Here is a 27,773-nt window from a genome sequence, read left to right on the forward strand (position 1 = left end):
GCAGCCAATCTCCACTGGCCATCAGCACCCCAGAGAGACCGGTCCACAGTTCTTATGCCCCCGCCGGAGCCTTGGATGGGGAAGCAAGGCAGTCAGCCGTGCCCGGAACCTCACGCTTGGTTGGCTTGATGATTACTAAGGCCACCCCCAGATGGTCCTCTTGGTCCCCGAATGGCCCGCTCGGCGCCCAGTGCACAGCCGACTTACTGGCTCTGCGTAGGTGCTCCTCGGGCCTAGGCCGCTTTCTTCCCACACCGGCACTCAAAGTGGCAGCGCTGCAGGCCATCCAAAATCCTCGGGGTAGACTTCATGCGCTGCTTCAGTCATGGAGGGCCGAGTGCAATTGCTCCACATGCCACTCTGGCATTTAGCGAGGCGGCAGCACCACATCCCGCCGCAGGGATAAGCAGCTCCGAGCGCTGTCACCTCCAATCAGCTGACAGCCAGCACAGCTTTTGGCTCCCTCGACTCCGCTTGCAGTAGGCATCAGACGAGCCGCACGGCTGCCACGGCAGCTCCTACGGTGCAATTTGCCACAGCTCACTCTCCGGGGGCAATCAGGCAAGCAATTTTCACTGTGGTATGGCTAGCAGCAGGGCATACCACATTTGTTTTCATATCCCCATGCAGAGAGCATCACCAGGATTGTGCAGGATATGTAGCGGCCTCAGGGGCTTGCCTAAAAGGGAGTTATCTTCAGGCCGGACAAGATCTGCCCCCTTTTGTCAGAAGCTTTTTATCTGCTATATAAAGATTTTGTGAGGACTCTATATACCCAGTCACATAAGTGTTTTCGACATGTTCTATCCATGCTGATTGTGATACTAAATACTAAACCTTAAGCAGACCTTTTCCCATTCCAGAGTGCACCAGTTGCCAAATAGTTTTTTACATCTTTGGACGATATTAGTTGTTCCATTTCCTCCCAGTTTGAGTTACAGTATTTCTTCATTGTAGGATCTGCTTTCATGGACACCCCCGCTTTTTGCTGGTGTCATTATGTTTTCCTGACTAGTCTGACTGGGATACTGCTAATCAGAACCCCATTTTCTGTGCTTCTTCCCAAATTGGACATGGTGAGTACTTGGGTCCACTCCACGCTGGCTACTTGTGTACCCTGGTAAGTCCCTAGTATATGGTACTAAGGTACCCTGGGAATAGGTACACCAGAGGTCTCCCATTGGCTGAATCATGTATTATGCCACCCCTGAGAGATGACTCAAATTGTGACTCCAGGCCTGCCATTGCAGCCTGTGAAGCTGGTGCTAGCACCACTTATGACAGATATAAGCTTCCCTATACCTGTGGTCACTACACTTAAAACATATAAGTCACCCCTAAGGCAGGCCTTTCAATCCTAAAGGCAGGGTGCTGGGTCCTAAGTGTGAGGGTGCTCCTGCATGAGCAGGACACCCCTACAACCTTCGGAGTCCATTTTCCCGGGTTTTAAGTGCATCAGCCATTACGACCTATAGAGTGGCCATGCATCATTACGCGATGACCATCTCTAAACTGGCTGGAGCAAACCATGTTATGTTCGGTATCAAACATGTTGGAATCACACCTCCCACACGGTAAACAGTGTGGGAGGTATGATTCCATGCACTATTAAGCTCCTCTGGGAGGCCCTTGGTGCTCCCGGTACCAGTCTTCCAGAACCGGACAGCAAGGTAGGGCTGCTGCCAGCCAGAGACAAGTATCTGCTCCCCTGCTGCAGAGCCAAGCTCGAGCAGGGGAAGGCAGAACAATAGGTATTCTGTCTGGGAGGTGTGATCACCTCCCAGACAGAGTTTAATGTATTGGGGCAGGGTGGGGGTGCTTGCCAGCGCCACTGAGACTGCTTGAAAGACACATTCGGTGCCCTCCTTGCATACTCCAGTTCAGGGTGACGTTGGCTCCCGCTCTGGCGTGAAATTGGACAAAGGACATGGGAGTATCCTCCCCACTGTCCAGCCCCTCCTCTGGGAGGGACCCCTGAATAGTCCCAACCCTTTCCTAAGGGTACTTTAGGGCCTACCTGTGGGTGGGTTCCTAGACTCGTCGTGGGACAGGATTCAGATTACATACCACTGCAACTTCGACCGTCTGGCCACTCTGGACTTCGCATTGTGAACCGAGACTGCACGGGGAAGATGCCTGCTGCTCCTGGTCTTGTCGTTCTGCTGGTCTTTTGCAACGTCTGTGCCCGTGCTCTATACAGGTTCTTCACCAGGTCTGTGAACATCCAAGACACCCGAAGGAATCTCCCTTGGAGTGTAGGAGTCGCACCCATGCATCTGACGGTACCGCAACGCAGCTGACCAGTCTGCAGATCCTGGGATCCCACGGACTCCAAAAGGCTCTGCAACAGAGGTGGTTGTTCGGCATTTCCCTTGAGGCCTGCACTGTCTTCATACCTAGTTTGAGGCCAGCATCCCTCGTCGGAACCGCTGGAACAGAACCCATGTGCACCTTGTCTCCTTCCTGTTGCCAAGTCTTGTTGACTCTCCTCCAGAGATCTTCGGGCTCCAAGAAGCTCCAACCTCAAGCAACTCCTGCAGCCAAGATCTTTGCCCTCACCGCTTCCTCTGCACTGTGGGCCTTCTTCATTGGTGAGCTGCTTGAGGTCCTCTTGCTACTCCTGTGCCTTCGGCCCGTGGGTCCTCTTGACGGTCTTCTTTGGCTTCAGTGGGCTCCCCTGCTTGCTCAGGGCCTGCTCTGACTTCACTGGTCTTGGTGAGTCACTTGGACATTGCTGCTCTGACTTCGCTGGTCCTGACAATGTACCTTGTTTGTCGTCTACGTTGTTTGCTGCTGCCAAGGTTTGTTGGTGCCCCAGCCGGACACTGACCCCATGGGCTTTGACATCTGACGTCGGTCAGCTCGTAAACGGCTCCGGCCCCTGGTCTTCCACAGCGTTGCCTGGTCCGCACAGCTGCAACTTCAAGGGCACCGTGAACAGTTCCTGCATCTCAGGTTTCGGTGGTCACTCCTGAGTGGCATAGACTCTGTCCCTATTGACCACAAGAAGCTGCTCCTAGAGTGATGTGACCTAACTACAGTTGTGAATTGGTTGTGAGTGTGGACATCTCACAAAAAGTGACGGACTGGCCTCACACACCACCTGGTGTCATGCTTCATCATCGGCCAGTCCTCGCCCTCCAAAACCTTCGTTTGATGGAGGGCGGGCATACACCTGGAGACAGGGATGCACTTCTAAACTAAAGAGTGGGGGCCCATGGGGTAGAACGTGAAGTTAAAAATCATTATAGTTACCAAGATATTTTTAATGTGATCAGTAACTATATGATGCTAAAAACAAAGTAGCGGCAGGTGGGGTATTTAGGTGTCCCCTAGCCGTCTAGTGTAAGGTCGACATGTTTCTGCCTTCTTGGCCCGAGCGGGTCCAGGGCATTCATCAGGACCTAGAGTTACAAAGAGAGGGCTCCGTTCTTACCAACTGGTAGCAAGAGAATACCACTGTGCGGGTGTGGCGTAGGCCACACTCCACTACCTAGATGGCTTCCAACTGTCAAGCCTATAGGAAAGATCAAACAAACAAATATATATATATATACAACTGTAGAAGAAAGGTCAAAAGTGAAAACATAAATAACATTAATGTCAAGACATACACATGCGTAAATACCTTAAGGTGAGTGACTAATCACGTGACATGTGCCACTCTACGTGAGTACACAAACATGTTGAGAGTAAAAAGTGCTCTCATGAGGCTTACCCTAGTTAGACAAACTACTTGCCACATGGGGGGAAGGGAGGAGACACTTCTGTTCAGTCTAAAGGGAGAGAAGAAGAATGTGATAGTCAACGAACTGAAGGTATCAAGAACGTGGACCCTTGCAAGCCTGCAATCAGGATGGAACCACAATCATTCCACAATAAAACCGGCAAACGGGTTTTAAAACAACGCGAAACCACCATTCATACTCTTACTGTCTGAGGCAGAGTGTCCCGTATTCAGCCTAAGGTGTTGCTCCTCGTCCGCCCGAACATGGGAGTGAGACCGCAAGGGCGGGTTTAAATAGCGTGCTTAATGATAAAATTGGAATCAGCCTGGGGTGATTACGGCTGTGCGGCAGTTCCTGGTGCGGTGCATCCGGAGTCCGGAGCTATCGTGGCGGCGTTGCATGCAGTGCAGTGCCTGGTTGTGCAATGGCCGATGGAGCGGGCCTATCAGAGCGTCCAGGCTGAGTCCTGTGCCCAAATAAGGAAAGCGAGTCAGGGAACCCGCCCAAGGGAGGCGGTCCCGTGTGGGCGTGCGCGTCTAGAGTTGTCAAGGGAACGCGGGCACGCATTCGGCGTACAAGCTAAGTACTGGGCCCAGCAAGGGGGGGAGGAGCCGCCCAGGGTGGAGGTCACGTGTGGGCATGCGCGTCCTAGGTTGTTAGGGGAACGTGCCGGTGGAAAATAACAACACGTGCTATGGTGCCCCGGAGGGTGTTGTGGAAGTTCAGAGTCACGTGTGCGCGCCCCGGGTTGTAAGGGGTACGTAAAGGGGGATATTAAAACCGCATACTGCTGAGACCCTGGAGGAGGGTGCGAGGGCTTGCATGCAACGTCCGTGGGGTGCGTTGACTAAGAGAGTTCGTGAGGGGGTGTGACGGTTGCTGACGGCAACAGTGAAGGTCAACAACATGCCCTCTATATCACTCTGGGCTGGAATGGCTTGTATCCCAGGGCAAAAGGAGAATCAGGCCGCTCATGGAGGGGCCAAGGGGTCACAAAAATCTACGTGGAGTGCAATGTACTGCCGGGACACCCCTGTAACTGGGATCATGTACTGGAGATCCCTGAGGTGATTATTTCAAGACCCAAAGGGTAGGCAGGTTGCGCAACAGAAGGTGTTCGATGTATTAGGGCAAATGGCACAGGGCAGGAGGGCTGTCCAGGTGTTCATTGTCGGTGGAAGGGTCATCTATGTAGATGGAGCCATGGGATATCGTCGTTAAGTCCCTTTTCGTGGGACCGCAGGCGGAACACCCAACGTTGTTCTCTGATATGAAGAGCTCTGGAGAGGTCAGCCCTGCTTTTATTCATGACTTCAAGGACTGTCCATCGAAGATCAGTGTCTTTGTGGTGTTGCTCTAAGAAATGGCGTGTGAGCTTAGTGTTTGTTTTTTTGCATCTTATGGTGCTGCAATGTTCGTTGATGCGTACCCTGACCTTTCTGGTTGTCATGCCAACGTACTGGAGTTGGCAGGGGCATGTTAATAGGTAAACCACATTCTCAGTGTTACAATTGCTAAACTTGCGGAGTTGCCATGGTCTATCTGTGCCAATGTCGACTTCTTTGGTGTTAGAAGTGAGTTTGCAGGAAACGCACCCACCGCACGTGAAGTGTCCCACCACTCGTGGTTGATCCCAAAGCCTCTGTTGTTCCGTACCCTCTGTATTTGGCATAGTGGCGTGAACAAGTTGATCTCGCAGATTTTTGTTCCGTTTGAAAGCAAAAAGTGGGGGATCCCACTGCTTTCCCGCGCTGAATCAGAACATTTCGTGCAACATACTTGCTTTCGAACAGGCCGTACTAAAAGATATTGAGAAGATTGACTTCCAGAACACTCGTGGGTTTGACAACCTTACGGGAAAGAAGCGCACGGCCCTTGCGAAATTGAGCAGTAATAAAGACCTAACCATAAAACCAGCTGACAAAGGGGGCGCCATTGTGATCATGGACAGTGATATGTACAGAGAGGAATGCTTGAGACTTCTCTCTGACTCAAACAGCTACACCGTACACAGGACTGACCCTACTGGTCCTTTGATGACCAAGATCAAGATCATGGTCACAGAAGCACTCGGCAATGACTGGATAACCAAACAAGAGGCAGACTTCCTCGTGAATGAAGAACCAAGAATGCCTAAATTTTACACACTCCCGAAAATCCACAAAAACCGGACGCCTCCTCCTGGGAGACCAATAGTGTCCGGGATAGGGTCTGCATTAGAACCACTGTCACAATTCTGTGACTGGTTCCTTCGCCCTATCGTTCAAAAATCTACGTCCTACCTCAGGGATACGAAGGACGTCCTATGTCTCCTCAGAGACCTCACGGTGGACACGACCAACGATTGGCTAATAACCATGGATATAGAAGCTCTATACACGAGCATACCACAGAGGCGTACATTGGAAGTGGTGGAAAACATCATCCTGAATAGAGAGTGGGACTTTTTAACCCCACAGCAGTTCGTGATGGAATGTGCGGAACTCGCATTAATGGAGAACTTTTTTGAATTCGAGAGAGTCATCTACCACCAGATCTCTGGCACTTCAATGGGGAGCACTTTTGCCCCTAGTATGGCTTGTCTGTACGTACAACAGTTTGAGGACGACTTCATATACAACCCACACAATCCATTTCTACAGAATCTCAAACTTTGGAAGCGCTACATAGATGATGTGCTGATAATATGGAATGGATCAGAGGAAGAAGCGATGAGTTTCGTCCAGTGGGTTAACACCAAAGATGTACACCTTAGATTCACCCACACAATCAGCAAGAACCACGCTATCTTCCTCGATCTAGACATCACTATGGACAACGATGGGTTCTCAACAAAGGTGCACAACAAGCCCACCGATAGGAATAGCCTTCTATTGTACGAGAGCTACCACCCCAAGGCCCTGCGACAGAACCTCCCAGTTGGACAGTTCCTTCGAGTAAGGAGGAACTGTTCTGATACCTCAACCTTTGAGGAACAAGCATCCCACCTTGAAGAAAAACTTGCTGCTCGCCACTACCCCAAAAAAATGATACGCAAGGCTAGGAAACGAGCAAGGAACAACCCAAAGGAAGCACTTTTGGAGGACATAACAAAGGAGAACACCAAAAGAACAGTATGTGTTACAACATTTACCCCTGCCTCTAATGCCGTACAAAAAATAATCAAGAAAAGATGGAATATTCTAAACCGCGCGGGAAAGCAGTGGGATCCCCCACTTTTTGCTTTCAAACGGAACAAAAATCTGCGAGATCAACTTGTTCACGCCACTATGCCAAATACAGAGGGTACGGAACAACAGAGGCTTTGGGATCAACCACGAGTGGTGGGACACTTCACGTGCGGTGGGTGCGTTTCCTGCAAACTCACTTCTAACACCAAAGAAGTCGACATTGGCACAGATAGACCATGGCAACTCCGCAAGTTTAGCAATTGTAACACTGAGAATGTGGTTTACCTATTAACATGCCCCTGCCAACTCCAGTACGTTGGCATGACAACCAGAAAGGTCAGGGTACGCATCAACGAACATTGCAGCACCATAAGATGCAAAAAAACAAACACTAAGCTCACACGCCATTTCTTAGAGCAACACCACAAAGACACTGATCTTCGATGGACAGTCCTTGAAGTCATGAATAAAAGCAGGGCTGACCTCTCCAGAGCTCTTCATATCAGAGAACAACGTTGGGTGTTCCGCCTGCGGTCCCACGAAAAGGGACTTAACGACGATATCCCATGGCTCCATCTACATAGATGACCCTTCCACCGACAATGAACACCTGGACAGCCCTCCTGCCCTGTGCCATTTGCCCTAATACATCGAACACCTCCTGTTGCGCAACCTGCCTACCCTTTGGGTCTTGAAATAATCACCTCAGGGATCTCCAGTACATGATCCCAGTTACAGGGGTGTCCCGGCAGTACATTGCACTCCACGTAGATTTTTGTGACCCCTTGGCCCCTCCATGAGCGGCCTGATTCTCCTTTTGCCCTGGGATACAAGCCATTCCAGCCCAGAGTGATATAGAGGGCATGTTGTTGACCTTCACTGTTGCCGTCAGCAACCGTCACACCCCCTCACGAACTCTCTTAGTCAACGCACCCCACGGACGTTGCATGCAAGCCCTCGCACCCTCCTCCAGGGTCTCAGCAGTATGCGGTTTTAATATCCCCCTTTACGTACCCCTTACAACCCGGGGCGCGCACACGTGACTCTGAACTTCCACAACACCCTCCGGGGCACCATAGCACGTGTTGTTATTTTCCACCGGCACGTTCCCCTAACAACCTAGGACGCGCATGCCCACACGTGACCTCCACCCTGGGCGGCTCCTCCCCCCCCTTGCTGGGCCCAGTACTTAGCTTGTACGCCGAATGCGTGCCCGCGTTCCCTTGACAACTCTAGACGCGCACGCCCACACGGGACCGCCTCCCTTGGGCGGGTTCCCTGACTCGCTTTCCTTATTTGGGCACAGGACTCAGCCTGGACGCTCTGATAGGCCCGCTCCATCGGCCATTGCACAACCAGGCACTGCACTGCATGCAACGCCGCCACGATAGCTCCGGACTCCGGATGCACCGCACCAGGAACTGCCGCACAGCCGTAATCACCCCAGGCTGATTCCAATTTTATCATTAAGCACGCTATTTAAACCCGCCCTTGCGGTCTCACTCCCATGTTCGGGCGGACGAGGAGCAACACCTTAGGCTGAATACGGGACACTCTGCCTCAGACAGTAAGAGTATGAATGGTGGTTTCGCGTTGTTTTAAAACCCGTTCGCCGGTTTTATTGTGGAATGATTGTGGTTCCATCCTGATTGCAGGCTTGCAAGGGTCCACGTTCTTGATACCTTCAGTTCGTTGACTATCACATTCTTCTTCTCTCCCTTTAGACTGAACAGAAGTGTCTCCTCCCTTCCCCCCATGTGGCAAGTAGTTTGTCTAACTAGGGTAAGCCTCATGAGAGCACTTTTTACTCTCAACATGTTTGTGTACTCACGTAGAGTGGCACATGTCACGTGATTAGTCACTAACCTTAACCCCTTCAGTGCCCATGACGAGCTGGACTCGTCATGGGCTGCGGTGGCGCTGTGCCCATGACGAGTCCAGCTCGTCATGAACTCCGCCCGCTAATGGAAGGCGCGGGACTGGGCGGGGAAAGGGGCGGGCATGCAAGGGGTTAACCCCTTCCATGCTGCGCAAATTCCGCCGCTGTGCTGACGGTTTCTTGCGCGGGCGTGGTCATGACGGAACGGTTCCGTCATGAGCACAGCTCAACCGTGGCTCATGACGGAACCGTTCCGTCATGAGCACCGAAGGGGTTAAGGTATTTACGCATGTGTATGTCTTGACATTAATGTTATTCATGTTTTCACTTTTGACCTTTCTTCTACAGTTGTATATATATATATTTGTTTGTTTGATCTTTCCTATAAGCTTGACAGTTGGAAGCCATCTAGGTAGTGGAGTGTGGCCTACGCCACACCCGCACAGTGGTATTCTCTTGCTACCAGTTGGTAAGAACGGAGCCCTCTCTTTGTAACTCTAGGTCCTGATGAATGCCCTGGACCCGCTCGGGCCAAGAAGGCAGAAACATGTCGACCTTACACTAGACGGCTAGGGGACACCTAAATACCCCACCTGCCGCTACTTTGTTTTTAGCATCATATAGTTACTGATCACATTAAAAATATCTTGGTAACTATAATGATTTTTAACTTCACGTTCTACCCCATGGGCCCCCACTCTTTAGTTTAGAAGTGCATCCCTGTCTCCAGGTGTATGCCCGCCCTCCATCAAACGAAGGTTTTGGAGGGCGAGGACTGGCCGATGATGAAGCATGACACCAGGTGGTGTGTGAGGCCAGTCCGTCACTTTTTGTGAGATGTCCACACTCACAACCAATTCACAACTGTAGTTAGGTCACATCACTCTAGGAGCAGCTTCTTGTGGTCAATAGTATTAATGGAGGCCGCTAGCTCCTAGCACCCCGTGCCTCCCGTTCCCCCCCTCCACACTCTGTGGAGCTCTTCTAGTGATTGCTATAGACTCTGTCCCCTCTTTTTGCAGGTACCGCTCATCTTGAATCCACCTTCGGGTTCCACCGGGCTCCTTCGTCGTCTTCTCCAGCGGCATCTTTCCTGAGGTCCTCCATTGTGGTCTACGGCGGTTTCCAACATCACTTGACACCTATGCACCCGGCTTCCATGGAGTAAGTATCCTAGTTCCTGGGGTATCCACGGATGGGGTGACTCTCCAACCTTACATCTTCCACTGGGTTACTTCAGGGTCCACTGGGAAGGGTCATTTTTCTTTAAAACTGCAACCGCGTCTTACTCATTGACTTGTGTTGATCACACAGTTGTGTTTCCACTCTGCATACGGCCTCTGTGGGTTCCAGGGTACTCACCTTTGGTGGTTCCTTGGGTCCCCAACACTTGTGTGTCTTTTGGGTCCCTTCTTGATTTGAGTCGTGGTTCACATTCCACTATTTTAATTTATGGTTTGGACTCCCCCTGGAGACCACTGTTAATTTGTGCTATTTACGTGCTCTATTACCTAAGTATTGTGTGTTGTGTTTCCTATCTCCGGTTAGGAGATAGTACCATTGTGTATGTGAGTGTTTGTAATGAAATACCTATTTTTATAACTACACTGTGCGATTCTTTTTCACTTAACCTATATCATAAAATTAAGTACTTGTAAAACAAGCTGCTTTACACTCCTTTTGGACTAAGCCTGAAGCCTGCTCTCCACAGCTACCACTTAGAGAGCCTTCTAAGGTTGTCTAAGACAATTAAAATCACCATAAGGGTTGTCTGGATTAGTGCAAGGTGCTACACTTACATAAGTAGGCACCATATACTAAGCCAGCCTATCACATTGGTGGCAGCAGTGGGATTCAAGCCTGCATTGTTTTACGAGCTAATATAGGCTTGGATTAATTGAAAAATAATCACTTGCATTAGGCACATATAGTATTTAGATAGACTAAGTAAGTTCTACTGAACTTGTAGATTGGGTGTTAAGGGTTTAGCACAACCCTTTCTCCAATCTTGGGAAGTTTAGTTTACACTAGGTTAGGTAGGTGCGCCACATTACACCTAGTAACCATGTCTTTATTTTGGGATACTAGTGTACCCCAGTCTTCTAGATACAGTGGCCTTAAGTTCCAGGAACTAAGGACCCTGTGTACTTCTAGGAAGTTAAAGACCGGTAGCAATCCAACCACTAAGCATCTATTAGAGCTGCTTATCCCAGATAATCTCCAGAACCCTGACAGATCAGGGGATCAGGAACAAGGGGATGGGGATGCTCCAGAAGATGGGGCAGGAGGGGTAACCCCTAGTTTCCCTAATTCTGAGCATGATCAAGAACAGTCCGCGGTCTCCACCTGGAAGAACTCTGATCCAGGGGATAGTGCAGATGGCACAGAGGGTGTCCCTAGAAATAGGTCCCCCTTTATTCCTCCTAGGAGGGTTCAGAGCAGACAGAGGAGATCTAGGTCTCCCGCTGCTGACTCCAATGCTTCAGGATGTTCCGTAAGGACCTCAATCTCTAGTCAGAGAAAGGACTCCTTGGAGACGGAATACCACCTAATCAAACTTGAGAGAGTTAGATTCAAGCTCAGGCGAGATCAGTTGGCCACTAACAAGGAGGGCCTGGAAGTCCAAAAAACGAATCTGGGATTAGATTCCCATGGTGGCAGCCCTAGTGTCCCTAGAGTCAAGGAAAACTCTTTGGATACTAGGAACCTGGGCAGGATAGTCCCTCCTTACCTGAACGGGGATGACCTCCAGAAATGGATCACTGCTTTAAAGAGGGCCTGTAAAGTTTTGAAGTTCTCGCAAGGGCAGTGGGCAGCTATCCGGTGTCTCTCCTTTGCTAACAAAGAAAAGATGAGCTCCTCACTGTTAGAGGAGTGGATGTTGACAATAATTCAGTTCTGAAGAGTGCACTCATTGATGGGTGTGTCACCCACTTGTTGTCCATATATGCAAACAAGACTCTTTTTTTATTACCCCATATCTCCTCAGCGGCCTCTACTCATCCTGCGGTTGTACTTAACTGCTTTTGGGAGATATCAGGCTTCCACTTTAATTATGGTAAGTCCCTCGTGTTTCTGCTAGGGTCTCTGGCTGCCTGTGGTTTGGGAGGAGGGAATTTACTGCTGGTGCCCCTTTGATGGGAGGTGGACTCCTTCCGATACCTGTGAAGTACATACCCCACAAAGGCATAAACAATGCAACATAGAGAGAGTCTTTGAGGGCCTACGATCCACAATGGGAATATGGACTTCCCTCCCACTATCTCTCATGGGTTGTATGTCTGTTGCGAAGGTGGTGTTTCTTCCTCGTTACCTCTACGTTATCCAGCATTCCTTTGATGTGCTTTCCCGGGCCTGTTTTTTGTAAGTTGCCCTCCCTCCTGACGTCACTGATCCCAGTGGGGCGATGGGCAGAGCAGAATGGTTGGGGTCTACAAGTAGTTACTGTTGGAGAAGGAAGGTGTGGCGGTACCTAATCAAGAACAATACTACTTAGCTGCCCAAATACAAATCTCGACGCTCTGGTTATTCGAGGAGGACCCCAGGGAGAGGTCGCTGTTGGGGATTTGAGGGGGCTGTACTCCCTACCTTAGCTCTTACTGGTGGGGAGCAGGGATGTGAAGTATATCTCATACTTCGACAGACATACAGCATCATAATGCAAACGTACTGTTAAGTGTTGGGGCTGAGACCCGTTTGCTCAGGCAGGGGCGTAACACAGGCCCCCGCATCCCCTGGGGTGCGGGGGGGGGGCAGCTGCAGGGGGCCCCCTCAGAACAGTACTCAGGCCTGAGCGCTCAGGATAAAATCCAGAGCGGGACCCCTTTGTGTACATTGCAGGGGGGAGGCCTTAAACTTTTATTACGCCATTACGCTCAGGATTTGGCTTTCTGGGCTCTCCTGGTCTTTACACTACTAGAGACTTCTGTGGACCTAACCGCCTGAAGGGCAGGTGGTTGTGAGGTTCTGGGGGAGAGCTGTTTCCTAATTATGAGTTTGTAGACTATGAGGCGGCACTGGAAAATTCCATATCGAGCCAGGCCAATTTCTGCTGCATGCGAATATTGTGGCTATTGTGCGGGACATATGGCCCTCATTTCCTATGGCCCAGCTACCTCAATCACTTTTAGATGCCTTCTAGAATTGGGTAGGAGCTTATACTTCTTATCCCTTTATAAGACACTGAAGGTGGACCGTAAGCGGGATCTGTTCCCAACGTGGGGGCCTGGAAGGAGGATATGGGGGTTCCACTCGAGGAGGCCTATTGTCAACAGATATGTGCACTGGTGAAGACTGTGTCTAGTAATGCACCTTTCAAACTCCTTCACTTCCACTTCACTCATCTTACATATTTCAGACCAGTGTTGATGCATAGAATAGATCCTAGTAGGTTTGATTCATGTCACAGCCTGGCCGCCTCCTTCCTGTACTCTGCATGGCCATGTCCTAAGGTGTATGACTACTGGGGGAATGTGTTCGTTTGAGGTCTGCAGTGTAGATCCCTGTTAATATGGACCCTGTTGGCTGCTTGTTGGGAGACATCCATAGACCAAAGGGCCAGAAAATGACGTTTAAGTTCCTTCACTTGCTCCTGTTATTGGCCAAGATACGTTTTGCGATTACATGCATGGCTTAGGTTGGACCGGGTAAGGAAAGGTGGGTAGCAGAAGTGGTGGAATGGGTTATGGCTGGGGCGGTCAGTCTGAGGAGATGCAGGCGCGATGAGAGGGCACACGAGGACATTAATGTGTGGGTGGTACTTCTGGATAGGGTCATTGATCTAGATGGGGTATATTCTACCTCCGCGTCCCATGATGAAGGGTCGTCGGCCTCTGATGAGGCATAGGAATCTTATGTTTATGGTCAGGGAGGAATAATATGAGGGGGAAGGAGTGGGATGGTATTACGAAGGGCATGTGAAAATGTATCCCGGGTAGCTCATCAATGCGATGTTAATTTGATTCTAATGTGAAACATAAACCTCCTCTGTGACATGGTACCGGTTTGTATTGTTGTAACTAATAAAATATTGCCTTTAAAACAAACCCTATCGTTTGCTTCACCTCCTGCCATTTCATGTCTGTCTTAGAGAAACTAGTGGCTGGAATAAACACCTCAGTGATTAATGCAGTTTTGAAAAGCCGACGTGTTTTGTTCAACAACTTAATGAAATTCCAAACTCTTTGACTTTTGTTAGCAAAATTATTATGGTGTTACACAACACACTGTACAGATTGATGGAACTGTCACTTCCTCGAGTCATTCTCTCAAGGCACTTGCCCCACAACATTAACGTTTCTGGAGATGGCATAGCTGTCAGGTAAGTCCCAGTGCATGGAAAGAGTCAGTCCAGTCACAGTTGTGTTGTATTCTCTGGAAATTATTATACATTATTAAATAATTATGTTTGGCATTCTACAACGTGGCATCAAATTCATGGTCGTTTATAGTAAACTTATGGGAAGGCTTGCGTGTAGTGGGGAAACAAGTGACTTGTAATGAGAGAGAAGGCTCTAACTTGTTTTGGCAGACATCTTTATTTGAAACAGACGGGCTTTTTGGGTCCTCCCGAAAGTTGGGTTGTATTTGGGATAAATGTTTGCAAGGTTTGGAGGTCAGACCAGAGAATACCTCGTTGATAGCACAAGTTTGAAGGTAATTCTCACTTCCATTGGGAACCAGCACGGTTTTACTAGCATTGGTTTGAAATGGTCAAATACCTTGGCTACTTGTACCAGTTTTGGTGCTACGTGCATTTATACCTCTTGGCAGAGCTGAAATTGTCTAGTGAAGGCCTGCTAATACTGCATAAACTTCAACCATGTAGGAGATCATCAGTGTGGATACTTTGGCAAACACCGTCTTGAAGTACCATTTGTTTTATTTTTCTGAGTTGATGTTATTTTAATGGTGCGACATGGAAATACATGTTGAGATTTCTGTTTATCGGTGCTAGACTTGGTGTGATGCCTAGAAGATTTTGCTTTTATAGTAATTTCTGTATGTTTGAGTTTTTTCTGCCACAATGCTGAAGTTGTGTTTTGTTAGGGTGTGGTATTAATGGGAATGACTACTTCTAGGTTGCGCTGGAATGCGCAGATTCGTGTTTTTTTAAAGCAGTTGTGAGGTAAAAATAATAGCAGTTTGCATACTGGTGAATGGCTATATCACACCCTTAGCACCCAGTAAAATGTCCATTGTTTCAATATAAATGCTGAAAATTGTTTAAATAATGCACAGTAGATGAGATATTCAACACAGGATCTAAATGATTCTACTTTTACAAACTGTTCAGATTTTCATAAAGGACGTGAAACAGTTTGGTACATGCATGTAGTATTTGTATAATACAAACCTAGCTTAAAAGGCCGTAAAGGGTCAAAGGCAAGCATAAAGCATAGAAGTGTGTTTTCTAAAGAGGAATTTCTTCAACTCTTTACGAAATTGAAGAACCATTGAGGCGGCCCATAATGGATACAGGATGCTATCCAGATCCTAAGTATATAGTTGGAAAATATGTGCTGCCTTGTTTTTTCTTTTTAACAGTCTGATGAAGCGTTCATGTGCGGGTGTGTCGAGAGCTACCAGCAATTGTCACCTTGTCCCCAAGATGAATTGAGTGCTAGGCATCCTTTGAGTGTGTCTGCCTCCGGGCAAAAATTATAAACATGGTGGTTAACATGCCACTGCTTGTGGCATGAAAATCTGTATACTAATTATGTACATTTGCCTGTGCTTGCAGTCAGACTGTGTTATGCCCTTGCCCCCTTTCATTCAGCTCAAGTTCAGAAGTTCAGCTCTACAGAGAGTAGTAGTGGATCTACTGAATGGTGAGTGCGCGCCCTTCACTCATTTTTACATACCATTATCCTACTTCCGGATCTACGGATCCTTGTAATTAAATGAGCATGCTTGCTCAGCCTTTAATAGATGCAGCATAGCAGTTATAAACTACGGTCTTGGTATATCAAAGATGGGAAATGTGCACCACTGCAAAGTTGTCAGATGTTATTAGACTGCATTGTCGCAGATGAGTCTGTTGACCCATACCACTCTTACTAGCCAGAAGAGCACACTCAACATGGAATTGCTGATCCCTGTACACAAGTGGTTAAAGCGTCCAGTGCCCTGTATCAGAGATAGTACTGTCCACAGACGTCCACCACGTTGGAAAATAAAAGAGGTCCCTGTGGTTATTCACCCTGAGGCCTCCACTTTAAATTCCACAATGTCTTTGCAATTTCTGATCGCGATTGAGATTGTGGAGAGCTGATGGAATAATTTTTACTCAAGGGCACTAATTCTTTGAAGTTGACAAGCCTATTTAAGGCTTCCCACACAAGTGTTATGTCCGTAGTTATGGGAAACGGTGCTCCGAGAAAATACAGCAAAACAAAATAGAGCTGCGATTCATCAGAAATCTCCCCAGCTACCAAAGACATTTGCATGCAATTTGCAATACAAAGAACAGCTAAGCCTCACCTTTGACAGTCTTCAGGCCTTGAGATGAGATCGATGTGACCATCAACTTCTTCTCAAGGAAGCTTGTGGGACATTGAAGAGGTCACAAATGCAAAGTAGGTGACAATCCTTCTTTTAGGGCCCAGAGAGTGGAGTTGCTTGTTAATGCTTTCTCTCCCGCTCACCTCCTCAAAGTCTAAGATGCTTTTACAGCAGGGAAGATCAACTCCTCTACAGCAGGCTTTCTTCTGTAGTGTACAGTTTAGCCACCCTTTCTCCAAACAGTTTTAGGAACTCTACTTGGAAGAATCTTTACCCAGACTGTCCCAGGGACAAAGTCTTCTCAGCTACACAGATGTTCATTTTTCTCCCTTTGGTAGTCAGCATGGCTATAACACTGAACTGTCCAGGAAGACCAGTTGTTATCCACAGAGGTGACAATAGTGCTCCTATGCGCATTTAGGTATTTATTTTTGCAGTTACTCCTCTTATGAAACGATGCATGGACACTGCGCCAAAAGCAGTTGGCAGTTGCCTATCCTCACCAGCAGCAAACAAGTCCCAAGTTCAGTGACAAATGCTGTCTAATGCAACCCAAAGCCATCAAAGAGCAGCTAGCCAAACGTAGTCGCGGACCACAATATCTTGGGTCAATTCCAATCTGTGTCACAAGATTGTCTTTGTCCGGTAAATCAAAAGCATAGCTGAGGGACTAGTCCAAATAAGGCATAGGAAAATATAGAGAGGTTCTTTGATGTCCAGATGCTCCCGATCTTTGTCGACGTTCCAGAAACCTGCCACTGGCTTTGCCTTCCTCTTCAGAACCTCATGTCAAACCTAGAGTCGGTGCTTCCTCCACTTATGTGGGCCATTGTCTGCTCCACAGGAAGTTGAGGCCTTCAGATGTTCATTGCTGCAGATATACAACATGAGTCCAGCACCCCCTCAGGGACCAGACTGGTCTTCAGTCGAGTTGCTGCCAGTATGCCCTTCAAAAGTGCCAACCAAGGCCGACAAAATCACCTGCTGTGGAGCTGGACCGTCTATCCACCCCTGTGCTGCAGACCTTGCCTGTCTTTCCTCCATCACGGCACTGGTTCTGGATCCGGTTTTGACTCCAGGCCCAGATTCGGATCTTTTTTCAGCTTAGGTTTAACATATAGGCTTTCTATTATAACAAAGGCAGAATCACTCTCCTCTAGCTCCTCTACCTCTGCAGCAGTACTTTAGGAGGAGGGAGGCTATTTTTGGGTCTGACTCTGATGTAATACCCTACCCAACATGATGGTGTGTTGAAAATGACGAGGAGGCAGATAACTTATTGTCCCTTTTATATACTGATGCTGGCTTATATCTCGATTTGTAGACTCCCAGTGGCCTAGATACAGCTCCAGAACTTGTTCTGGATTCCCCTTGGGGGCTTCTGACTGAGAAGAGTGTCCCCCCTTTCGCTGTTATGGTTAGGAGGGAAGCAGAAGTGTTAGAGCTGCCCCTCCACCCTGAGGAGAATAAGGTAAATGTGCTTAATGGAAGTCTGCAGCCTGGACCCTCGATTGATAACCTCCATTACCCTTCAATGAGGCTCTAATTGATCCAGTTGTATCAGCCTGCTCAAAACCCTTTTCTGCACTGACCTTTGCTAGGCGCTATAGACCTCACCTTGTGATCCTATGATTTTGTCACACCATTCCACTCTATAGGGTCTTAATGTACCGGCCTCCACTTGCAGGGTGAACTTTAACGCCTGTCCTGCAGCCACTTCAAACAAGCAGTCCAAAGGAGGAGACGCTGTGGGCAGAAACGTTCTTTCTCAAGGCAGTCTTGCACTGCATTCTTTGAAAGCCATCTGTCTTTTGGGTCACACCCTTTTAAACATTGCACCTGAGGTTATTCCTGCATGTCCTGAAGTCCTACGAGATACCTTTGTACAAACTTTTCAGGATGGACCAGACACATCTAAACCAGTTTTATGTTAGGGTCTGACAACAACACATGCAGTGGGGTACCAGTGTCTTTATCATATGACATGCCTGGATTCTATGTCCAATTTTCATTGATAGATATTGCTTTTGATGGGGCTTTTTGGAGAGAATACTGTTTCTGAAATACTACTGAGCAGCATCAGGCGAGGTGTGACTTGTTCTTTTCTGTTGTAATCCCCAGCCCACCAAATCCATCAGCAGTTCAGCAAGTTTCAGGGTTACTCTACGGGCCATGCCTTATGCCAGCTGCAGCCGTCCTCACCCATCCATCACCTTACACAGACCTATGATAGTGCTAGAGGCAGAAGTAGGACCAGGGGTCGAGAACAGCAGCTGCAGCAATACTCTTCATCTTTGTCTCCGGGCGACATTTCCAAACCCCAGTAGTTTGCGCTCAAACATGATCTGGGACTGGGAGGTTGGCACGATTAGACATTGCCTACCAAACTGGCGATAAAATCCCATGTACATTTCTTACCAAGCTGGCACTCAAACACCTTGGTCTAATAAGCTGTCCATATAGTCCAAGTTAGTTATGCCCTTCTGTTTCTACACACCCATTCTTAAATTCCCCGTTTTTGCTCAGAGGTAAGCAAATTCACATCAATATCCTTTCCCAGGAAGTGTGTAGCAGTGAATTGGCTGCTGTTCTCGTTACTTCATAGTTCCTAAAAAGGATGGGAGTTTTTAACTCCTTCCTCAAGATGAAGAGTTTCAAGATGATAACCCTGGCAGGTTCTGCTGGTCTTGAACCACAAGTAATGGATGATGTACCTAGACCTGCGGGTAACATACTTACATATACGAGTCCTGCAACCCCTGCTTTGACATGCAATCCGACTACTTCTAGGTCACCATCCTGCCTTTTGGCCTTACAGTGGCCCCTCTAGTCTTTATGAAAGTCATGTCAGTGGTAGCTGCCCTCCTTTTCAGGCCAGGGTCACACGTATTCCTGTTATCCGGTTCATGTTGCCGACCATCCACCCCTGGGTTTTCCATCAGCAGATTCAAATTTCATCTTCAACCCTAACAGAGGCTGCTGCTTATCAAGGCTATATTGGACATGTCCGCTTCGGAGACTATTGTACCTCCTCAGCGAGTCTGGTATATTTTTTTCTATGACCCCAGTGTTTTGAACAAGAGCTATTCTGAACCTGGGCCGTTTTGCATTTTGTGTGCTGCTGATACCCAGTGCTATTTGGCACATGAGGTCCTTGAATGGTACCTGCATCCTCAAGGGGTCCTAACATTAGGAAAACCTGTTGGACAAGACTTGTGTGCTCTGACGACGCAGCTCAGAAGCTTCAGTGTTGAATAACTGGTACAAATTTGACCTGCAGCACATTCTATATATCCTCTCTGGAAATCACAGTGGTTACCGATGGTTTGTGTTTTGGTCGAGATGCTCACCTAGGAATTCAGAGGCCTCTGGTTTCCGGTGCAGCAGCATTATCGTATATATCTTCTGGCGAGCCATGCCATCCTGCTGACTTGCAACACCTTTCTGGGCATTTCAGTCCTGGTGCTGAGGGACAACACGTCTGCCATGTGGTACTGCAGCAAGCTGGGCTTTCTGGGGCCACAAACCCCCGTCTGGATACGTTTAGGGTGTGATTCTAGCTTGTACTCCTGAGAATCTCTCTGACCCATTTTTCAGGGCAGACAAACTCAACATGTCATCTTGCTGACCACGAGTGGCATCTGCTCTCTGGACAGACCATTATAGCATTTTCTTCGCCTTCTCCATCAATATCGAAGTAACTCCAAAAAGGGGTCAACCCTCAAAAACAAAACAATGGAAAAGGAATATACAAAATATCAACCCCATCTACCTGGTAAAACGATGCAACTCCGCCCTGATCCCCACGATAGACATGGCTGACGTCCATGACTTCAGTCTTTTTCAATTACACAATGCTTGAAATTCTTGACTCTGCAGCACTCCTCCAAGAAAAAAACGTTTCCTCCAAACTCTCCAAACTATGGTTCATTGAGAACCTGAATTCGGATCGGCGCAAGCTAAGATCAGCGGAGCGTCTATGGAAATCAGCACCCTCCATTGAGCACCTATAACAACTCAGAGTGCTGAGGAATTCATACAATAGGAAGATCCTAAAGGCTAAAGCAGACTTTTTCAAATCCCAGCTGAACCAAGCCATCAAACGCCCCAAAATGTTTCAAAATCGTCAAATAACAAGTGACAACAAGCCTAACTCCATGGAACCAAGCGACTTGGTTACACCTAACTGCAATGAGCTGGCCAATTTTTCTTCCTAGAAAAAACAAAATCCATTAAACTTGACATCCAATCTAAGAAAGCCCTCTAACAAACTATGGCCCATGATGCTAGATTTCACCCTCAGATCAAGGTCCATTTTAGTACTCCGACGGAAATCCCAAAAAACAATGCCTCTTGGCACACCTTCTCGCCCATCCCTGAACAAGAAATCTATAACACTCTTGTAACAATTAACCTCTCAAATCACTTCTTGGACCCCTTACCTCCTTTATTCAAAATGATTAAACCCTCCATTCTTCCCCTATGGTCAAAGATCGTAAACGCCTCTCTGAGACAAGGGTCCATACCGGACTGTCTTAAAATAGAACAGATCACACTTATACTAAAGAAATCCAACTCCCTCCCCACTGATCTCAACAACTACTGCCCTATATCCAACATCCCCACTTTGATGAAATTGCTGGAAAAATGTGTTCAAATACAACTATGCAACCACATCGAGAATTACAACCTCCTAGACAAACACCAATCCGGCTTCCGGCAAGGTCACAGCACTGAATCTGCACTCACCCACATAATGGACGACATACTTAAAATGCTTAACCACAACAACAAAGCATGTCTATTGATACTTCTTGACTTCTCCTCCGCTTTCGATACGGTTAAGCATGACAACCTATTATCCCTACTGTAACGAAGGATGGGCCTAACTGGCTCAGTGCTACAATGGTTCACCTCCTTTCTAAATAACAGAACACAAAGAATTAAGATGAAGCTTTCACTCTCTCAACCCTCCATGGTCACCATAGGGGTTCCACAGGGCTCAGCACTCTCGCCCATCCTTTTCAATTTACTCGTGGAACCCCTGGCAACGCACTGAACTCTGCGAACAATCTATATCCCCTATATGCGGACGACAGTCCACTGTATATGAAAATGTCCCAACCAGAAGACTTCATCTCCCTCAACGCTATTCTGCAGAATACTCAAAGTTGGCTTACTGACAACCACCTCGTGCTTAACATCAAAAAAACTGAATTCCTTCTCATCTCCACTCCCAATCACATACCCAAGATAGACTTATGGTTGAAGCACCTTACTTCCTTTGACTGTGCTCCCCAAATCATTGACTCCGCAAAATCCTTGGGAGTCACCATAGACAAACAGTTGAACATGCATGCGAAAATCAATATTGCCACCAAGGGAGCTAATCATCAGATGAGCATGCTAAGGAAACTTAAACCCTTCCTCCCACAGAACGACTTATAAATGGCGGTATAAGCCCTAGTGCTACCAAAATTGGACTGTGGAAGCACCACTCTATGCGGTCTTCCCAAATACAACCTTGCTCCACTGAGGGCTTCGCTTAACGCTGCAGCCAGACTGGTCTCAGGAACTAAAAGAAATAACCACATTTCTCTGACCTTGAAAGCATTGAACTGGCTACCCTACGAGGCAAGAATACACCTAAAGATCACCTGCATGACCCACAAAGCCCTGCATAGCAATACCCCCAGTTACTTAGCACGAAAGCTTGAGCGATAAGGAGGATGCAGACTATTGTGTAGTGAGTTCACTACTACTGAAACCACAATCCTTCCACAAAAAGAGAACAGGTTGCAGAGCATTCTCAGGGATCGCTCTGAAGATTTAGAACTTCCTACCTTCAGTGGTTCGCGGAATCACTTCCTTTCTTTACCTCCTTCAAAAAATAAGTAAAACTGCTCCTAATGAACAAATTCACATCCTAAGTCTTTAACTCTATGATGACTACCAGTCTCCTATGCTACCCTTATACTGCTGTCCACCTCTTTTGTACTGAATGACGAATTTGGAATGTATGTATACTACCTCAACCACCTAATATGTAATAACCTGTGTATTGTAAAGCGCTCTGATTCCCTCGTGGATCATTCCTTGTTAACTACTAGTCTCCTGTGCCATCCATATACTCCTATCTACCTCTTTTGTATTAAATGGCGAATACCAAATCTATGTATACTACCTCAACCATCTAAAGCTCAAAAACTGTATATTTTAAAGTGCTCTGATACCCCCGTGGGTCATGTTCGAACTATATAAAACTTTGTAAATAAATAAAATGTTAGCTTTTAAAAAGCAGCAAGAGGAATTACTTCTCTAACAACAGAATCTGCCTTCAAGTGTACGATCAGAAACCCGGAAATTCAGGCCAAGAATATCAAGGGTTTGTCTGGTGACTAAGTTGTTTTACCTGTGCTTTAAATATTTTACATGAGAAACGCCTTTCATATGCTTGTTTACGTTTTAATGGCAGTTTTACTGAATGTGTCGTACTTAATGGATGCTTAAACTAATTATGTGCTCTTAATTTGTTATTTTCATTTTATATGGGAAAATAAAGGTCTGTGATTAACAAAACAATGATGACATAGCTCTGAAGGTGATTTGAATTCCAAGTTCGTTTTCTGTTATTAATCCTTATTTATTATTATTGTTCTCTTCAGGGCTCCGAACCAACAGCGTTCTCTATATTCACACAAGCTATTATTGGGCAGGTGGGATTTGTAGATGCTGAATTTTGTACCACTTGTGGGGAGAAAGGAGCAGAAAAAAGATGTTCTGTCTGCAAAATGGTAAGATTTACTGCGTGTTATCTGGCAACTTAAAGGTACGGAGAGTACAAATATAAACAAGCACTGGCGCAGCCAATAGGTGTGACTGAGGCAAGTGTGCAGTGGTTCATTTTTTATGTATTCTTTCTAAAACACATGCATTTTGCAAAGAATTGGCATCCGAATTTAAATATAAAGGACAGGCCCAGCAGTGCTGGCACAGAATTGCACTCCTTTTCAGGGAGGAGTGCACATGTGATCGGTCAAAGTGCTGTGTCTGACAGCGTAAGATAGCCTATTGGTTAAGTGAACTGACCTACTGTGCATTTCTGTCGGGAAGCAAAACGTGAATGAAACTTGAACAGGCCATTGGGTGATCATGTCTGGATGAAAACGTATGTGCGTATTTATGCTTGTATGTATTTGTGTATTTTTGTTAGGAAAAATCCAGGCAGGTAAGCAAGCTAAAGCTGTCTCTAGACTGGACCTAAAGTCATTTTCTATTTCTCCTGTAATCAGTGGCGGCTGGTGACATTTGGAAGTGGTAGGGCGTAAAAGTTGTTGATGAGTGTCGTGTTGCGAGAATTTTGAAAATAAGTGGGAAAATAGTGCATTTGAAAGTACATTTGATGAAGCAAGATGGTTTATGAAGCAATTGTGACAGTGTAGATTTGGAATATTGAACTATTAAAAATACTCCATATTTACAATTAAAATTGCTTAGTTACTGATCGTAATGGCAGGTTACAAACAACATTACAGCAACAACAGAATATTTAAGACATCGGCGACAGCAAGTGTGTATAATAACAAACTTTAGGAGAACAAGAGAGCCATATAAACCACGAGAGGGATCGGTTGAAAGGGGTTAGTCTGATAACGGATCAAGTGCGTGTCCGTTCACCTCACCTACCGAACGAATCGATTGATTTATCATTTAATTTCACCCTCACTTTGTCTTTCGTTCGGTCTGACTCAGCCGGTCTCTCTCGAGCCCCCAGCACCTGACTCATTTCTCCTCTATCTATCTAATTAACTAGCGGACACTGTCTGTCTCTAACCCACTCTTTCTCCACCTTTCTCTGTTGCCACATTTATAGACACACCCCTCACAGGCACACATGCACAACAGGCAGAACCATGCATCCACGCACGCCACACATACAATGTACCCACGCACACACGGCTCTGGACTGTCATTCTTAGGGCACCCGCTCCGTTCCCAAGTCCTCGGAGCAGACGTACCCAAGGGGGTTGCAATCACGAAGCATTCGGTCCCCCTAATCACTGACTTTGCCACTGCAAACCCTTCAGGCTCAAAGTACTAGAGGCACCAAGACTCCTAACTACCTTCGTGACGCACTATGTATGAACTGAGAAGAAGAGGGGGCGGGTGTGTGAAACGAAATCTATCGGGTTTTGGAACTGCGAGTTTGGTCGGCACCCACTTTGACATTGGACTCCTCAAAGGGTGGTACTGCACAGTCGCGGCCAGCATTATGGGCGGGGGGGTGGAAACGGGGTCGTCAGGTGGGGTATGGGGGGAGGCGGGAGGGGTTTAATAATTATTAACTTACTTCAAAATATAAATAAAACTTTTAACTTACTGAGCTTCTGGATGGGTCCGACGACTTCCGACTCCCGCCGTCCGGTCCTGCGCTAATTCCTGCAGCTCCTCGTCAACTGAAAAGGCCGCCTCGCTCCTCGTCAACTGGAAAGGCCGCCTCCCTCCCTCCCTCCACCAATCTCAATGCTGGTGAGGCGCTGGGGAGAGCGCCCCAGCCGCGCCATTTTCTCCCGCATAGGGAAAAAGGAGAGTGGGCGGTCGTGCTAGAGGGCAGGGGGGGGAGTGGCTTACCCACTGTTGTGGGTATTGACTGTTTGGTAGGCTCAGGGCCGACGGCCAAACAGTCAGTACCTACAACAGTGGGTAAGCCACTCCCCCCTGCCCTCGAGCAGGACCCGCCCACCCTCCCGCCCCCAACCAAGCACAGAGGCACTTCTGGTTTCTCGCAATGCGAGAAGGCAGAAACATAAATGGCCGTTTTTTTACCATGTATGTTTCTGCCTTTCTCGCACCGCGAGAAAGCAGTGGGGCAACGCCCCAACGCCCTAATGGGGGAGCCGCCACTGCCTGTAATATATTGTGCTACAAAGTTTGGGTAAAATGACCTTTCTTTGCTTACCAGAGAAATCCTGTCCGTCCCATTAACAGTTATTTTTACACCTCCTTTTGAAATTGTTTAAACTCACATTTTCTGCTGAGTCTGTCCTAGTGTTGGAATTGCACTTTAACTTCAACCTTCAAATTGCTAATGTTACTGAAAAGGCTGCTTTGATCATATGCGGCGTTGTCATCGTTTTCTACCTCTGAACATGCATGCCATAGTACCTGCAAGATGTGATAATACCTCTACCATAGACCCAGAATTACCTTTCAAAGCATATGAAATGCTAAAAAGAAAAAAGTGGCACCTGGTTTGTAAGAGGAAAACAGGACCGAGTCAATGTGGCTTGCCCCTGCCTGTATCTTGGTACTTGGCATCAGTGCATCCATGTGCCAAGATGTTTCTTGTTGGCTGCTCCAAGACCGAGCCTCTCTTTACTCTGCAGCAATCATTAATCATTACTGTTGAGGGGAAGGACTCCAGCCAGTATGTGCTTTCTTGGTGGCATTTTGTTGAGTTGCAGCATACTCTGCAATGACCACTTCTGCAAGTGTATTCCAAGCTATCCATTGACATGGGAGACATTTTGGGTTTTACAGTGAAGTTGGAGACATTGATTTGCCGCCACTAAACAGGTGTGCCTTATAAAAGGACCTAACCGTGCATGTGTAGAGGGCCATATGAGAGGTTGAATAATTTGCAGCGGTATTGTTTGGCTTATTGCATGTGGATCTAAAGTTGCTAAGAGGTCTATGAAGTGGAGAATTGTATGGCAACTTAGGGGTACAATGTATTTTTCTTCTGGACAAGATCTGTATTAACTTTCAACTCAAGTCTGCTGTTGTGGTTCTTTGAAAAGATTTCATTTGCCATGAGTCAGTTGCACCGGACAAGTATCTTATTACTTTTATTGTCCAAATCTGGCACTATCAAGGTGCATGAATGTAGACTGTGGATAACGGTGACCTCGTTTACGGCTATCACAATGTGCCTTGGTAGGATAAAGAAAGCTCAGTGTTAGAAATTAGGTCTCTAGATGGCAGAGGTATGCACACTGTCCAAGTAGGGACCACAATCCTAGGCAGCGTAAGTCAGATACACAACCTAAATTAACCTATGCTCACCCAGGTGATAGCTTGGCAAAGAGCAGTAAGGCAATGTGTTAAGTATTTTTTGCAACACTTAAATTGCATTAACACAGTAAAATCACCACAAAAAGACTACACATCAGTTTAGTAAAATAGAGAATATTTATTTGAGTAAAACCAAACCAAAACGACAAAAACCCAATAAGTAGAAGTGAAGATATATAAATTTTTAAAGATTGAGTCCTAAAACCGTGCTTAGAAGTCAGTAGCGCTAAAAGGTTACTTGATGTCACGCTAGACAAAGGTAAATCCAAAGTTGAGGCCGATTGCGATGAAAGGCAGGCCGGCAACAGGTCCCGCCGAAGAAATACATGAGCTAGAGCAAGTGTCGACGTTGAGAGTCTGATGCGTCAACATTGAGCCGTGGAAAAGGGTTTCTGCGTCTTCATCGAGCTCCATTGAACTGCAGGTGCTGCATCACCACAAAGTGGCTTTGATAGTAGGATAGCTATCGTCGAGCCGCGAAAGATTGTCTAGCGGCATTCGTGGTAGGAGCGCTGTTGAGCCGCTTTTGATAGTAGAAACGCAGTCATTGAACAGCCGCTGTATTGGCGTCAAAGTCCGATGCGTCGGCGCCGAGCAGGTCAAACTCACAGATGTCGAGGTAGAAAAGCTGCGACTTACTGAGGCACTAGGACTGGAGTGGGTACCTCAGGCAAAGGAGGACTTAAATTTGGCAGACTCCACCAGCTTGAGCAGGGTTGTAGGAAGTCTATGATGGCCCTAAGACTTCAAAAACAGGAGGCAAGTCAGCAAGCCCATGGAGAACCTGGGTGCAAGAATGTAGAGAGCAGGTCCAGTCCTTCTAACTCCCAGGCAAGAAGCAGCAGGTCAACACAGCAAAGCAGTAAGCAAAGTGGTGGTCCCTTCTACAGCACAGCTCTTCTTCCTGGCAGAATGGCATTGGTTCCAGCAAAGTTCAGATTTGGTGGTGTCAGGGGTCCAGTACTCCTACACAGATGTGCATTTGAAGAGGGAGAGAATTCAAAGAGGCTTTTGAAGATCACAAGGTTCATGCCTTTCCTGCCCTGGCTCCAGACTCACTATATGAGGGTATTCAACTCTTTGTGTGGGGATAGGCACAGCCCTAATCAGGTGCAAGTGTCCGCTCGTCCCTCCCTATCTACCAGGTGATGGACCATCAGGATGGAAATGTCATACCCCAGCTCCCTTTGTGTGACTGTCTAGAGAGGGAATGCACAAAGCCCAGCTGTCACCCAAACCAGACGTGTATTCAAAGCTAGGCAGAGGCATAGCATGATTAAAGTAAAAAAATAAAAAAGCCAACTTTCTAAAAGTGTCATTTTCAGACCTACAATTTAAAATCCAACTTCACCATAATTTGTGATTTTAAATTGGGAGTCCAGAGACTCCAAACTGCTAATCCCTATCTTTTCCCAATAA

The 27,773-nt window shown here is 47.2% G+C and overlaps 1 protein-coding gene across 1 annotated transcript in view; it reads left to right on the plus strand.

Moving 5' to 3' along the window:
- The window catches only part of ANKMY2 (ankyrin repeat and MYND domain containing 2), a 208,612-nt gene that overhangs the window by 115,419 nt on the left and 65,420 nt on the right, over positions 1-27,773 (plus strand). Inside the window, 1 exon segment of the mRNA XM_085630799.1 lies at positions 22,946-23,074. Within this exon segment, the coding sequence (XP_085486925.1) occupies positions 22,946-23,074 (129 nt within the window).

Source organism: Triturus cristatus, chromosome 10, assembly GCF_964204655.1.
Source record: "Triturus cristatus chromosome 10, aTriCri1.1, whole genome shotgun sequence".
Taxonomy (NCBI): domain Eukaryota; kingdom Metazoa; phylum Chordata; class Amphibia; order Caudata; family Salamandridae; genus Triturus; species Triturus cristatus.